General features: G+C 34.3%; 1 protein-coding gene across 1 annotated transcript in view; it reads left to right on the top strand.

The window, feature by feature from the left end:
* The window catches only part of OSTN (osteocrin), a 44,264-nt gene extending 34,775 nt beyond the window's left edge, over window positions 1-9,489 (top strand). Inside the window, exon 4 of the mRNA XM_046001451.1 lies at window positions 9,405-9,489. Within this exon, the coding sequence (XP_045857407.1) occupies window positions 9,405-9,489 (85 nt within the window). The remainder of the gene's footprint in view (window positions 1-9,404) is intronic.
* The last annotated feature ends 7,684 nt before the right edge of the window (window positions 9,490-17,173 follow it).

Here is a 17,173-nt window from a genome sequence, read left to right as displayed (position 1 = left end):
TATTTGCTGGGTAGAAGTTCTGAAAGTTTCATTAGACCCTCACAGAGGTTCATGAGCCAAGCAAATGAAGATCCCCTACGCCTTATCCTAGCGCTTTACAGCAATTTCCAAATCAAGCATGCCTATGTTACTTTACAAAAACTTCAATCTCGTTATTTATTCCAGTGCTCGTGGTTTGTTTCTGCTCATTCCTTGGGATAATACTTTAGAAGGTGACATTATGCTTAGTCAGCACCATCATCATAAATTTAACAGAATCCATTTAAAATTGAATTACTACTTTGCAATAGAATTCCAAGTCATACATCAACTTTCTGCTAAGCAAAGAGTAGCACTTTCTTCCATCTTCCTAAACATTTATTCCTAAAATAAATCCCATTTATTAAGCCTCAAATTTACATGTACAGGAACTCCAGGTAGGGAAAGACTAACTTCTTGTCCTACCCTTGATTCACTCCCTTCTGGAAGAGAAAGCAGTCATTTATCTAACAGGCAAGTTATTGTGGAAGGGTTGAGCATGTTTCATTGATTGCCTTTCTTCCTGTTGCTACATGATAACCATGACTAGTCATATAAATTGGTCTAATCCACGCAGGAAATCGAAAGAAGCCCTTTCAAATGCAGGTGTGAAGCCACATCCTATGTTCAGTCTGATCACTAATAAAAATGACATTTTGATTTCTGTGCATTGATCATAGCTTATTTCTTTATTGTTTCTGAATGTGGACTCTGGGAGGGAAGAGACATTGTGTATTGGCCCCTAAAAACTACATCATCATTCAGACTTATTGTGGTCCTTTGTCCTGATATTCTGGAATTTGAATTTAAAAGGCTAATTTTCTGTTTAAAACACAACTCTTTGGACTTTGATGATAATCCTTTTTCATTCTTTACAGGGCTTTGCTGAGTCCTTCATTTTAGCCTGTCCTCATACATCAGTCCTTCCAAGTTCATATAGTTATAGCTGTCCTCCTATAGTGATTTCTTCTTTTTTTTAAAAAAAAGTTTATTTATTTATTTAAGTAATCTCTATCTCTAGTGCATGGCTTGAACTCATGATGCTGAGATCAAGAGTCACATGTTCTTCCAACTGAGCCAGCCAGACACCCCCTCGTTCAGGCATTGCTTAATTCTATGCCTTAATTATAAATTACAGTAACCAAGATTGGGGTCATCATTTGTTTTACTGTTTCCACATTTTCCATAAATTCTTCCCGGAACCCCCAAACTAGATGTAATCTCTTCTCTTGTGGAATTCCAGAGCATTTTGAATCTCACAGTATTAGATATCTTAAAATATTAATAAACATTGATGTTCTCACATAATTTCTGTGCATCAGAAACCCAGAAAACTTTTGCCTGAATGCATCTGGCTAAAGGTCTCTCTAAGGGTTTCAGTGAAGACGCTGGCCAGGGCTGCACTCCTCTGGAGGCTATACCAGGGCTGGATTATCCATTTCCAAAATGACCCGCTCATCATGGCTGATGGCAGGAAGTCTTAGCTCTTCACTGTCAGTTGGCAGGAGGCTTTTAGTTAATTGCTACATAAACCTCTCTATAGGACTTTTAGAGTGTCCTTTGGAAAAGGCAGATGACCTCCCTAATGTGAGTGATTCAAAATAGCAGGGCAAGCTGCAATATTTTCATGACTTAGCTTTGGAAGTCACGCATCAGTCACAATATACTATTGGTTACAGAGGTCAGCCCTGCTCAGTGCAGAAGGAAACTGTATTATAGTGGTATTATTGGGGTTCATGTTGGAGCCTGGCTACTGTACTCATCTAAACTATATGGTATAATAATTTAATAACATGTTCTACTAATCTAGATTATGGAACTATTTAAGGGGCGCCTGGGTGGCTCAGTCAGTTAAACATCTGCATTCAGCTCAGCTCATGATCCCAGGGTCTTGGGATCAAGCCCTGTGTTGGGCTCCCTGCTCAGCAAGGAGCTTGCTAGTCCCTCTCCCTATGCCCCTCTCCTGAGTTTGTGTCCTCTCTCTCTCTCTCTCTCCCTCTCTCTCTCAGATAAATGAATGAAATCTTAAAAAAATAAAAATAAAATGAATTGCTGAACTACTTAAAAGAACATCCTCTATTAACCATTACCATATCTTCCCTTTCTGCATATTACTCAAAGCTGCTGGAGGGGCATGCCCTTGTTGACAGGGCCTAGCATTTTATTGTCCATTTAAGATGTACTGGCAAATCAGACTGTTGTTTTTAGGGAACATTGTCCACACTCTGATTCTTAGGTTTCTTTCCTTGGAGCTCAAAATCATAAGCAGGATCAGTAAAAGTTGTTGTTGTAACCAACAATTGGGAAAAAATTTACATTCACATGAAATAACTATTAAAATCAATGAAGTTCCAGTCCACAAAATAAGCCTTAAAATTTTTAAAGTTCTGGTTACCATATGGAACATATTTTCACACCATGATATAATTAAATAACAATAAGATAACCAAAAAAGAAGGTGCGATCCTCAACTCACTTCATGAGAATGCATTATCTGATCACCAAAACCATATATGGAGAGAACAAGAAAAAAAATTATAGGACAACTGCATTAATGAGAGCAGATACAAATTCCTACAAAAAAATTGAAAAACAATTCAAGTAATGTATTAAAAGAACAATATAGCATTATCATGTCTAGTTCATCACAAAAATACAATATAAGGTTGATTTGCTGTGGAAAGTCAATTAGCAAAGTTAATAGATTGAAGAAGTAAAGCCACATCACTCAATAGATGCAGAAAAAGCACTCAATAAAATTAAGCATCTACTCATGATCAAAATCACTGATAAACTAATAATAGAAATAGAAGGAAATTCTTCTATTTCTATATTAAAATACCTACAGCACATGTTTTTAAATGGTGTCATAACAACAACAAATCCAATAAACTATGGAGGGTCTTTATGGAGAAAATTGCAAATATTCTTGAGAAGGCATGACAGATAACCTAAAGAAAAGATCTTAGATAGAAAGGTTTGATAGCATTAAGATTTCAAATCTCTCCAGACCTGTTTATACCTTAGATTCAAAACAATTCAAAGTAAAATTGCAAAAGGATATTCCATGAAACTTAATAAGCTGAATCTAACATTGAATAATTGAATATGAATATAAAAAAGACCTTTGTCTCATTCCATAAATAAAAATATAATTTCAAAAGGATTAAGAACATAAATGTGAAAAGCAAAACTACAAAAAGAATTTAGTATGAAATAAGAGAATATCCTCATAACATTAGAGCAGAAGTCATTAATAAACAAAAAGTAAAAATACTCATAAATTTAAAAACAGTAAAGATTTTCATGAAAGACACAATAAAGAGTAACCACAAATGGACAAGGATATTTGCATGTAACTGACGAAATCTAACATTCTGAGTATTTGTAACTCTCCTACGAATCAATATTTAAAAGATAGAGTAATGGGGTAACTGGGTGGCTCATTCGCTGAAGTATCCCAATTTTGATTTTGGCTCAAGTTATGATTTTAGGGTCCTGAGATTGAGCCTTGGGCGTGGAAGCTGCTTAAGAGTCTCTTCCTCGCCTGCTGCCACTCCCCCACCATGTCTCTCCCTTTCTCTCTCTTCTAAAAAAACAAAGCACAGAACAAAACAAAACAAAAACTAAACAATAGAAAACAGGCAACAGACTTGAACAGACACTTCCAAAAGAAGAAATCCAAGTAATCAGTAAACAAAGGAGATGGGGAGAAACTTATTCAGAAGCAGCAAATTAAAACCACAGTGAAACAAAATTACAAATGCTTGAGATCTTGCCATTTGCAGCAACGTGGTTGGACCTAGAGGGTATTACACTAAGTGAAGTAAGTCAGAGAAAGGCAAATTTCATATGATCTCACGTAATTGTGGAATTTAAGAAACAAAACAGATAAACATAGGGGAAGGGAAGGAAAAACAAAAACACCCCATTGCAAGGGCTGGCCTAGATTTGAAACAATAGGAACTGTCATACTCTGCTCTTGGATATGTAAATTGGTACAACTTTGGAACAGTCTGGCACAATGTAATATAATTAAGTGTAGGCATAGCTGACGATTGTACTTCTAAAAACACACTTGAGAGAAATCCTTAAATGTGCACTAAAGGCAGCCCTAAGAAAATTTTCATCTGAAGAATACTTAACACCATAAAAGAAAATAACTCAAATTTCCCTCTATGGTAAAATGTCTAAATAAGGTGTTGTATATAAATACAATAAAATATCATATAGCAGGGAAAATAAAGAAATGCAGCTATATATGTCAACATGGACAAATATCAAAACAAAATATTTGCTGAAAGAAGTCAAGAATAATTCATACATGGTTTTTTAAAAAATAAAATTATAGAACCATCTGCACTAAAACAAGAGAGTTTTGAATAGTACATAGAGATTATAAGGCAAAGCAAGGGGATAATTAGACCAGAATTCAGTCTACAGATTACTTCTGGGACTGAGGCATAAAATGGATGCAATTTGGGAGCAAGAGCACTGGGGAATTCCTTAGTGTTGCTAATATTCTATTTCTTCATCTAGTGCCAACCGGAATGTTCATTTCATTTTTCTTTTAACTGAACAGATAAATCTATAGGCTATTTCGTATGTGTGACGTGATTCTCAAAAAAACACTTAAATACACATTTCTAACTGTTTTTTTAGAATGTAAGAAGTTTTTCAGAATCTGGGTTATCAAAGGATATACATGCTTAAGAAATCCTATTTAACACAAGAAGTATATTTAAGGGTAAAGTTTAAGGCTGTATTTGAAATAACCAATTCATTCTCTTTATTAGTTTGGCAGATATTTTGTATCCTTAACCTATTTCAGAATCTTTTAAAATGTAAAAGGTAATGTGGATATATAATATAACCCATGTCATACCATTATTTTGTCACAAGAGGGACTAGATAGTCAGAAAGTACAGTTTTCCCCTTTGGTCTTAAGAATATTTCACTGTCCTAACATTTATTATTATTATTTATAAATTTTATAATATTAATAAATATTTATTAAAATATATATTATTTTAAAATAATAAATTTATAATATTTATAATATTATTTATAATTTATTATTATTATTAACAGTTTTGCACACTGTTTATTCCTATAAGGGTATGTGTTACAGAGTATAGGACTGTGATATATATTTCATATCAGCAAAAGCCTTAAGATAAGTACTAGTATGCCATTTTACTTCTAAATGGATGGAGACTGCATAGAAATTATTTAACTTACTGAGCTATGGTTTTTTTGTTTTGTTTTGTTTTTTGGTTTAACTGCTTTACAGGAATAATCGTTTTAATTTTGTATTAGTGCTAAAAATTTTAAATACTGAATGGCTTTTCACATTTATTTGTTTATTTATTTTTCTCATTTGATTTCAAGATACATGTGAGCATTTGAAACCAGTCCCAAATTTTAGAAAATGAATCAGAGTAATTATGGATCTACGGTTAGAACAAAAACACTTATATTCACGTGACCAGTGGTTTTCAAACTCTGCTCTAAGCACTCTTAAGTGTTTCTGGAAGCTCTTACAGAGTCCACAATATAGGAGAAGGTGGGGCACTTCTTTACATGGATGGTTCTTCGCTGAACATTTTAGGTACTGAACTCTTTTATAAAGCTTTTATTTGTAGAAATAGTAAACTACAAATAGTTTTAAAACCCATGGACAGGATTGATAGGAAATAATAGAATCAGTTAAAATGTGTAGAATGATTTCAGGTGTGTTACCTCATTAGCTTTTATCAGGTAATGTATGTCTTATTCACCACTGTATCCCCAGTAAGAGAAAAAAATATCAATGATTGTGCATAAAGCAATCAAATTTACTTAAAGAATAAGTGTTAAATAAACAAACTGGCGTGAAAGATAGGCAGAGCAGGTATTACCCAAATCTCATCAAAAAAGAAAGAAGATCAGAATGACAACGGTCCTAAAAACGCTTACAGTAGAAGAATCAGGTAGACCCTGTCTTTCATATCCTGGTGCCTAATCAAATCTTGGGGAAAGAATGGAAGGAAGGAACATAGAACAAGAGAAGAAGGAAGGAAAAAAATGATTTTGCTTTCCACCACTACAGCTGCCTCTTAGTTGCTTGAGCAAAAAGATCAATAGTAGGAAAGAAAGAAAAAATGCTATTTTCATTTATTTTACCCTTATTTTTGAAAAAATGCATTGGTACTCTTTTTTTATTTACATTCAATTAGCCAAGATGTAGATCCTCATTAGTAAATGTTCTAATTTATAATGATGCATGAGACCATCATACTTTCCTCTAAAAAAGCAGAAGTGTGACTTTTCCTGCCACCGTCCAACCTGCAGGTGCTTTGGGAGGTTAGTTCACATGTGTGGCACTACTCTTTTTCCCAGCTGCCATTTCCTTCCCCTTCTCACCAGTCCTTTAAACACGCAAAGGGGTTGGTTTCTCACTTCCTCTTCTTACTTGTCTGGAACTTCTCCCGAGCACTCTCCTCCTCCCTGAGGTGGCTTCTATCTTACCCTTTTCCTGGACTTACGATAGAGATAGTCAGTATAGGAATTGAAAGGTTCAAGGAATAAAAATTCCTATCAGTCTGATTTTTTAAAAATATATATCAACAATGTAAACCTCAGACCTAAGCTCTAAATCACACAGATATATTCATATGTTATTGCAATAGTAATAAATTACTTAAGCTTCTGGACTTAAAACAACACAAATTTATTGTCTCACAATTCTATAGGCCGGACGTCCAATGCAACCTCAGCAGTCGCCATATACCATTCTACACAACTTTTCTCCTTTCCAACTAGGGACAGCCATGTGATTGATTGTTAGGCACTGTGTAGCCTCTAAAATTGTCCCTCCTAGCTGCTCTGTGCTCTCTTTTGCCTGATCTGCCAGCTAGCTATGGAAGAAGTCAAGAGGTCACTGGGCTGCTCTAGAGGAGAATTCATTTCCTACTCATTCAGGTTGTTGGCAGACTTCAGTCTGTTTTGGTTATAGGACAGAATTCAGTCTGTTTTGGTTCTCTTTTGAGAACTTCTAGCAGTCATGGCATTCCTTTTATTTATTTATTTATTTATTTATTTATTTATTTGAGAGAGAGCAAATACAAGAAGAGGGGAAGGGCCTGAAGGAAAGGGAGAATTCTCAAGCAACTCCCCACTGAGGGCAGAGCAGACACAGGGACCCTGAGATCATGACCTGAGCATAAATCAAGAGTCAGAGGCCAAACTAACTGAGCCACCCAGGCACCACTACCATTCTTTGGTTCTTGATTCTTTCTTTCATCCTCAAGGCCAGGGGTGGTGGGTTAAGTCCTTCTCAGAGTGCAGCTCTCCGACCAACTCACTCTTCTTCAGTTATCTTCCACTGTTACAGAGACTGGACTAGACTGGACCTACCTAGATAACCCAGAATAATCTTTTCATCTCAAGGTACTTTTTAATTCTATCGGTAAAGTCTCTTTTGCTGTGTAAGGTGACATACTTGTGGATTCTGTGGATTATGGTGTGGACATCCTTGAGGAGACCTTCTTCTTACTACCACAAAGAAAATAACTGTTTAAAATAAAAGTCTATAATTTATATGAATAAAAATGTAAAAATATGAGGTTTTTTTCTTTTTCCAATAATAATTATTTATAATTACATCAGAATACTTAAGCACTGGTGATATACATATTTCTGATGTCTCGTCAACATTTATTTTACACTAATTTTACTAATCTCCTTTGATTATCAAGTTGAAAAACATGTAGTCCATATCGTATCCAAAAATCCAGAAGTACGAATGATGGACCTCACTGAAGAGGATATGTTTTTCAGAAATGTGAAGAGTAGGGGTGCCTGGGTGGCTCAGTGGGTTGAGCCTCTGTCTTTGGCAGAGATCAGGTCATGATCTTGCGGTCCTGGGATCAAGGCCCACATCAGTCTCTCTGCTCAGTGGGGTGCCTGCTTCCTCCTCTCTCTCTCTCTGCCTACTTGTGATCTCTCTGTCAAATAAATACATTTTAAAAATTAAAAAAAAAAAGAAATGTGAAGAGTAGCAGAGGTATGACTAAGTTAAGGATAAGCACTAAACATTTTTTTTTTTCCTGGATTTTCCTCTATTGATCAAACTGTTGTTTAGCTGACAGCCTTATAAGATCATATATATGATGCTATCTGCATTGACTTGCAAAACCAAGAGCCAGCCTGTAAAGACAGACGAATATGAATGACAGAAAAGAACACTGAATTAGGTAAAAACAAACAAATGAACAAATAAAAAACATAACATGGCCCTGTGCCTGTCCTACAGTATCATTGGGGGATAAGTTCCAAATCAGGTTCTTGCCTATTTTTATCATCATTGTCTACACAGTAAAGCACAGTGCCTGGCATATACAAAGCATTAAGTAAATATTAATAACCATCAAGTTTATTAGCTTGATTACAGTCAGGCTGTGTTTATGGAATGTTCTATATGTAAGATACAGTAATAAAAATATCCCATGTTTCCATTATTCTCTATATTTCTCAGAGCTTTTAAATCAATTATTTACCTAATAATGACATGAGGAACACTGATTAGACCTGTAGTTAAAGTAAAAACCTGGTGTCAGTAAAAATGAAAGATTTTTTTTCCCCTCTACTTACTTACATTAAATCATTATTTATCTGAGAGTACTAGGATTTTGACTTGGTAGAACAAAGGAATGGCAATAGCAAATCAAACTAATATGTTTCTTCTTTCTAAATGGAGATTTTACAAAACATAAAGCTAGAAATCCTCTCATCTTAATAATGAAACTAATTTTTTCCAAATAATATTTGACACAGAGAATATGTGACAGACACGGACCATTGTGTACAAAGCTTCCCTGGGTAAAATCCTAGTGAAGACATGAGAAGCATGAGAAGCACACTTAGTCCACAGTCAGTTTTGGCATCAGCACTTTCTCCTCCCCACCACCATTCTTGCCTAGAAGAACCATTCTGAGTCAGAGATTGGGGAAAACCACTGACCTAGTGTAATTGTCATCCATTAACAGAGGAATACACCAACATTTGAAGAGAAAAAGGGACTTACCCAAGCTAAACACTTAACAGATTGGTATGCTGATAAGACCCTGCTTGTCATCTGCACTGTTTGATTTTGGATAAGTAATTTAATTTCTCAAAGCTTCAGATTCCTCAGATATAAAATGGAGACAGTTAGACCCACTTTGACTGATGTCCAAAGAATAAGAGACACTGTCTGGCACATAGTGGGTAGTAGTGAATGATAACTATCATGTGTATTCCAACTCCCAAAGAAAACCCCCAGATCTGCAAGAAATAAAAGAGCAAAACTCATTAACTGATAACTTGGTGTTTAGCTTAAAAATAATCTCCTTCGTTTGTTTCAGGAAAGTAGTAGATCATCCAAAAAGACGATTCGGTATTCCGGTGGATCGGATTGGTGGAAACCGTCTCTCAAATTCCAGAGGCTAATTGATTCTAACCGTGAGTACAATTCGGGTATGTAACAGTATATGCAAGCTTCTGATTAACATTTCACAATGAGTTCATTGATCCATCTTGATTTATAAATTGCCCTTTTAATTTCCTAGCTTATAAATTCACTGTTTCAACTTTTCTGTACTCAATTAGTATATTGATGCAAGTAACTTAAATGACATTTAAAAAGCAAAGGGATGTCCTAGATCTACCTTACCATAAAAAAAGATTCAATTATCCCCACAGATTCTTATATAATTAGGGGATACGAATATATGAACAATGGTTAAAATTCTAATTGACATAATAAATCACCTTCATATATCACATAACTGTGTAGTAATCCCTCTATTATAAGGAAGAGACATTCCAGTGACACACACCATTTTGTTGCCAATAACTACATTCCCAGACTTATGATAACACAGAACACAGGAGAGAGAATGGTGTAGCAAGAAGAGTATTGGTCATGGAATCATAACACCTACTCCAAATCCTGGCTCTGTCACTCGTTCGTTCATTACCTTGTTTCCATATCTTATTTCTCTATATCTTGTACATTTAAATAGTAACATATTAGTATTGTAAGAATTAAGTTAGATGTGTGTTGGGCACACAGGACATGCCAGTAATCTTAGATTTATAGTTCTGAAAATTTACTTTGTGCTGGGCCCTATACTTTGTGCTATGTACATACTGCTTCATTTAATCATCCTTTTCCCTAAAGTAGGTCCTATTGCTGTCTCCAGTATCTTGAGAAGTAGTGCAGTGTAAGGGGTAAAAGTGACAGCTGGAGAGGCCAGTGTTGTGGGTCAAATCCCGGTTGTTCTACCTGTTAGCTGTGGGACCTTGGTTAAATTCTAAAATTCCCCTCCATAAATTGAGGATAATAATGAAGTTCCATCACACTACATTGTCCAGAGAACTAAATGAATTGATACATATTAAACATTTAGAATATTCTGACATGTAAATATTCAATAATTATTATTATTATACAATATTATATAATATTAGTATTATACAATAATAGAAAGCGTAGATATATTAACTCACAATGCCATATATAGCTAATGACATAAGTAGCATGTAAATCCAGAAAGGTCAAATTCTGAGTTTATATTTTCAAAAGTAAATTTAGCCATACATATTATATATTTTAGTTTTTTTTTTTTTAATTTGTCACAGAGAGAGATCACAAGTAGGCCGAGAGGCAGGCAGAGAGAAAGAGGGGGAAGCAGACTCCCCATGATGCGGGGCTTGATCCCAGGACCCTGAGATCATGACCTGAGCCAAAGACAGAGGCTCAACCTACTGAGCCACCCAGATGCCCCCATATTATATATTTTGAACGTGAAATGTTAAACATAAAATCTAGGCAATGTATTTTTTCTCAGTAAAGCTTATAAGAGGATGCATCCTCCGTCCCAGGCAGATGAGACAAACTGGAACTGTTTTGACAGTCTCAAGCATGACTCTCATGCTTTTTATTTCTCTCAGGATGATCCTTTGACCAAGGATGCAGAGTCCCCCAAAACATCACATTAACCCTAAACCTCTCAGTTTAAGTCATGCCTGTTTGTTCTCTTCATCAAATGCCCTAAACCACAGTGAGAAGTGAATATTTTACTTCAACTTTCTTATTCTCAGAATGACTTAGTTAAAAGAATTTTTTTCACCATGGAGCTCTTGATCAATGAAGTTATGAAGTTACTGAATGTCCACAGATATAAGAGGACTTACTCAGTATGTGAAGAACAGTGCATTTTGAGCAGTACCACCTTCAAAATGCGAATTGAACTTTCTTTTTGTCTAGAGATATACCAAGTATGGTTACTCTTCAGAATTGTTAAAAATCACCACATTACATTTGAGTAGGATCTAACTAACTGCTATTAAAAACTGAGTAACTCCTTGAAATAGGATCACAATCTTCCAGTTTCTTGTTGTGTTGAGAACATTCTGACACTGAGATTAAAACAATTAAGTTTGATTAGTTTCCACAGGAACTCTACCACCTTGGACACCCTGGATTATCACCATTCTGGCATTTCTGAATTAAACCAAAACAGGTTATGATTTTAAAAAAACATGCAGGAAACTCTTTTTCATTTACATTTTCATATGAAGTTTTAGACCATGTAAACTCCAGATAACCACTGAACTATGGCAAGGTATTTGAATTAATATAATGTCTCTTGAATCACTATGGGTGAAATCCAAATTCATATATTATGTCCTTCATCTAATAGGCTTTGGTAAGTATGATGACAACCACTGTCCTTATTACTGAAGTTTCGAGATAATCATACCACAAAATAATAGATTTAGAATAAAATCTAACATCATGTATTTTTTCTTTCCCTTTGTCAATCATTGCAGGGGCACCCATCAACCATTAGTTTTCTAGTCATTATTTCCTGCCACTATCACCAAGGTTTTTCAGATGCTTTCTTACTTTCTCATGTGAAGTTTTAGGTTTTATAGTTTATGAATAATTTAAAAAAAAGTAAATATGTCTAATTTCCATTTCACTTTTCAAAATCATTTTCTGGTACACTGTTTCTTATTTTTTTTTTAAAGATTTTATCTATTTATTTGACAGACAGAGATCACAAGCAGGCAAAGAGGCAGGCAGAGAGAGAGAAGGGAAGAAGGCTCCCTGCTGAGCAGAGAGCCCAATGCAGGCTCAATCCCAGGACCCTGGGATCATGACCCGAACCAAAGGCAGAGGCTTTAACCCACTGAGCCACCCAGGCGCCTCTGTTTCTTATTCTTAGTGACTGATTAAATCACTAAGAGATTCAAGAACATAGTCTCATTTAATCCTACCCTTTTGTTTTGTTTTTTAATAAATGAGGGCACAAGAGAGAGTGAAAAAAGAGAGAGAGAGAGAGAGAGAGATCTTTTCCTTATAAGGCTATAGTCTTTCATCTGATAACAGTCCGATCCTTATGACCTCATTTGACCTTAACTCCCTCCTAAAGACCCTACTTTCAGGTACAGATACAATCACATTAGGGGTTAGGGCTTCACTATACAAATTTTAGGGGAACACAATTCAGTCCATAGCAGGGAGTATGACATCTTAACAATATTAAGGCCTCCAATCCATGAACATAGACTAACTTTCCAGTTATTTAAGTATTTTTTAATTTCTTTCAACAGTGTTTTATAGTTTTCAGTGTTTAAGTCTTATTCCTTTTTTTGTCTCATTCCTTTATTTTCTCTAAGTATTTTAGGGGTTTTGGTGCTATTGTAAATGGATTGCTTTTTGTAATTTCATTTCGGATTCTTATCATTAGTTTTGATTGATATTTATATATTGATCCTGTATCTTGTAACATTGGTGCACTCTCTTATTTGTGCTAAAAGCTTTTTAGTATTTTACATATAAAATCATGTCCCTTGTGAATATATAGTTTCAGTTCTTCCTTTATAAGCTGTTACAACCATTTCACATTTCTGTGTTTTGTTCTTGTTAATCTCTTCTTGTCCTCTCCTTCTTATTATTTTATTTTATTTTTGGATTTTTATTTTAATTTTACTGTTGAATTTGTACTTATTCATTTTTTAAATTGAGGTTTGATTTACATATGACATTATGTTAGTTTTGGGTGTACAACATAATGATTCAATGTTTGTATGTATTGTGAAATGATCACTACAATAAATCCAGTTAACATTCAAAAAAATAAATAAATAAATAAATAAATAAATAAATGAGGCATTGGGTCTGTGAGAGGAAAACGATTTTCTCAAAATTTTACACTCAGACAGGCAAGATCCGGAGCCCAGGTCTCTGGACTTCTAAACCAGCGTTCTCTTCATGACCTAGAAGGTCTTCAGGAGGTTAAGTTGTCATTGCTGGATGCCAACTTCTCTGCTTATTCATTTCTAAAACAAACAAAAGCGGTATGTCAGACTTTGTGAAAATCTTTGTTCCACTTCTGTGGGAGTTAATGTATACTCGTTTAAAGAAGGTTTATTTGTGGGTTTTCACCTTCTAGGTTTCACAAGTCTTCACACTAAAAGTGAAACCGGTTCTAATTGTGGAAATTTTGCGTGGTTTGAGTTTAGATCTAGATGCAGCTGATGTATGTTACCTAGTTTCCAGAAAAAATGTTAACCTCTTCTCAATATGCGTTTTGGAAAAGAAGATAACCTGGTATTTGCAACAATGTCTTCCTCAAATCATTAACGTATTCGACCACAATTTTGAGTTTTTTTTTATAGGTGTCAGCTCTAAGCAACTCAAATTCAGAGAGGGATTTTGTCTAAGATTTTGCAGCTTGTCTAAACGTGGTTAACAAGTTCTAAGTCTCTACCATTGAAAACAGGATGCCTTCCTGATGAAATTGGGTAGAAATAGGACTACTAATTATGCTACCTCTTACTGGCACATGCGCTAAGATTTTTAATAATATAAGGCACATGTTGAAGTATTATACTGACAATTTTTTTAAATTTTAGACCCTATTGATGCACTATCATTCAAATATATTAACAGAACTCTTGAAGAGCAGAAAAAATTATGTTTAAATGCCAGCTTTATGCTTGGTTCCTTTAAGGAGAGCAAAATATACAAAATTATCAATGCGTTATAGCAATAAACAATGTAATAGATTTTCTTTATTTCCTTTTTTATGTCATGGCAATATCCTTGAACAAGATTTAAAACTGAAAAGAAATAGAGTATAGCAGGTACCCAAAGAAAGGAACCACCATGGCTTGAGAATAGGGAATGGCTTACACATTGAAGATGTTCTTTTTAATGTGTTTTTATCTGAAATGATCACTTTGCATTATTGTCTTTGAAATTAAAATATGTCCCAGGAAAAAATCTATAATGAAACATCATGTAGAGTTTTAGCTCTTCTCAACTGAAGTTGATGGTATTCCCCTTATCTATGGAGTTTTCCGTAGCTTTAACAATTTCAACTTTCCTTTTTACAGACACAACTTCTCCGGTGAAATGTCACAGAAGCATGGAAGATGCTTCAGTGAAGTTCTTTACACTCAATAATGATTCAACATTTAAGGAACTGGCCTTCTGCAAATCCTTTCCAAGTTTCCAAGTTTGAACTTCAGTCCATCACATCACAGTATTGTTATAATTTCAATTAAATTATGCAGACCACTTCAATGCATGGATTTTTTTTTTAAATATATATTTTAGTTACCGGGAATGGCTACCTAGCTTCAAACCTTGCTTTTCTAAGAAACAATCAAAACCCACTATACATGAAATGTTTTCTATATGCATTTACCATTTACATTTATGCAGTTGAAGAATAACTGAAGACTGATTTTTTTTTCTGTACAACTTAGGTACAGTCTGTTTGCTCATTACTGAGACGAGGAAAGACAATGTTGTATATGTTCTCTTAAATATTTGATTTCTTTTGTATACTTTGTCTGTGAGCCTCTTGGGTAATGATTATGAAATTAGGCTTGTCTTAACATATTCACATTTCAGGGAGGTTCAACCACATAAAACACAGCCCCTGTTGAGAAATAAAAGAAGAATGATTTAAAAGCAAGGAAAGAAAAATAAAGACAGCTAGTAATTAAACCCATCAATGTTATTCTTCCCAAGAACTGAGAAAATACTTGTAGGTCAGAGCATATTGACAGAACTAGGAAGTGAAGGATATCATTCATTTGTCAAGTATGGAGATCTCATGTCCCCTAACAACTTTTCTTTTTTCTAAATTACAACTGGTAGTTAATTAAGAGCAGCAGCGGCTAATTACGAGAACAACAGATTGTAAAGAACACACCAGAGTAACAGATGAAATTATTGGGGAAAAGCAAAGAATCACTCAGTAGTAAAGCTATAATAATAGCTATAATAGTCTGGAACTCATTAAATACCTATAATTTTAGCATGGTACTTTTGGGCACAGTACAATAAGCCATCATCTTGATGGTACTGACTCACCCAAGAAACTGATTGGTTTCATATTCTCTGTTTAATAAGGCATTGAAAAGTATAATGTGTTTAAGAATTATTTCTTTAAAATGATTCATACTATTTTTAATTGATCTATCAAAGCATAAAGTCTCATATTCTCAAAAGCTCAGTTCTCAACAATAGATGTGATGTTACTGCAACTTAGGTAGATAAGCCCATTATGCATTGGGTATGCTTTCAGAATACAAAGATAACTTATCTCTTGAATCAGAAATTTAGCATAAGTTAGCAAAAGTTCATAAAGGCTCTGGAAAACACTTATTTCAACCCTCATAATCGCTATCAAACAGACATGATTTATTGGAGGAAAAAAGTTTCGTCAGTAGGACAGAGGTTTATTTTAGCATTAAAAGGAAGAATGTCATGAGAAAGTATATTCATATCTCAAGGGGAGAAAAATGGGTAGTTGTTAATTTTGACTAAAAAGTGATTCAAAGAGTAAAATGAACTCAAAGAAACATAAATATGAACATGTACACTTAGAATATGAGTGGCTTTGTACATATATTCTTAGTTTTGGGAAAATTCTTCCAACTACTGAAAATCTTCAAATTTAAGTTTACAAAAAACACAATAAATGAACAATTCTGTTAACTGTAATAGATGGGCTATAACAAAGAGAAATGAATTTTGAGAGAGCTAATTCTGTTTTTCATAAACTTGCATTAAAAAGCTAGCAGGGGCACGGGGACAAATATCCTATAGAACTCACTACTTGAAAACTATTTAAGAAGTTAGAATATCTCTTGCCACATTTCCCCAAACTTCTGTTGAATTATAGAAATGTGTTATATTCCTTAGAAGTTCTTTCTTCCCTTTTTCTCCATCTGGATATTTGTAAGGTTCTAATCCAACTGGGTGCTATTGCTTCCTGCATTGACAAAAGGTATTAAAGCCTACTTCAGCCTAAAATTTTCTCATGGTGAAGATTTAAAGTCAAATTAAATAAATTGATTTCCTCTCATCTTTATTTTTTAATGCAAAGTTATAGTTATGGCACTCAGTCTAATTAAAATCAGAGGTCACAATATATGGATTTATACTCTATTCTAATGTATAATGCATTTATCTCATATATACCAGAGTCTTCAATGAACAAAAAGAAAAAAATGTTTTCTCCCCTTAAGACCATTTCATTTCATATTTTAATTTTTACCACTACTTTATACAAAGTAGAAAATAAGTCAACAGTACCCTAGTTTGAAATAAGCCATTCTTTTAGCACAGCAAGAAATTAAAGCATAATTTCTATTAAGGATATGATGAGTCATCTCATTCATTTGTGAAGCTTCACAGAGCAAATTGTAAATACGGATTTCCGTGTTCTGGCATCAATCACATAACGAATTTTTCATGAGGGATTTCTTTCCTGGTTACATCGTCTTAAAATTTTCTCACACGACAAAAAGTCTAGCAAATTCTACCTTTAATCTACAGATAGTTTTAGGGAATTAAATTTCTTAAAGCAAACTATTAAAAGATGATTTAATGGATTCTTCTAAAAGGAAGAAGTAGCAAAAGCTTTTTTGAGTTACCTTACCCTTGAAGGTTCAAAATGCCTGCATATTGTTTAACTGTTCCAAAGTTAATAAACATGAGATGGTGAACGCAGGAGTTTTTGGTCTTTCTTTGTAACAATATTGTGTTTGTGTTTACAACTAATGTAAATATGTGGGAATAATTAGATATTACTGAGCAACT

This window comes from Meles meles, chromosome 4 (assembly GCF_922984935.1).
Source record: "Meles meles chromosome 4, mMelMel3.1 paternal haplotype, whole genome shotgun sequence".
In the NCBI taxonomy this organism is placed as follows: Eukaryota; Metazoa; Chordata; class Mammalia; order Carnivora; family Mustelidae; genus Meles; species Meles meles.
Note: the sequence above shows the minus strand (reverse complement) of the source record. Positions and strands in the feature narration are given on the sequence as shown.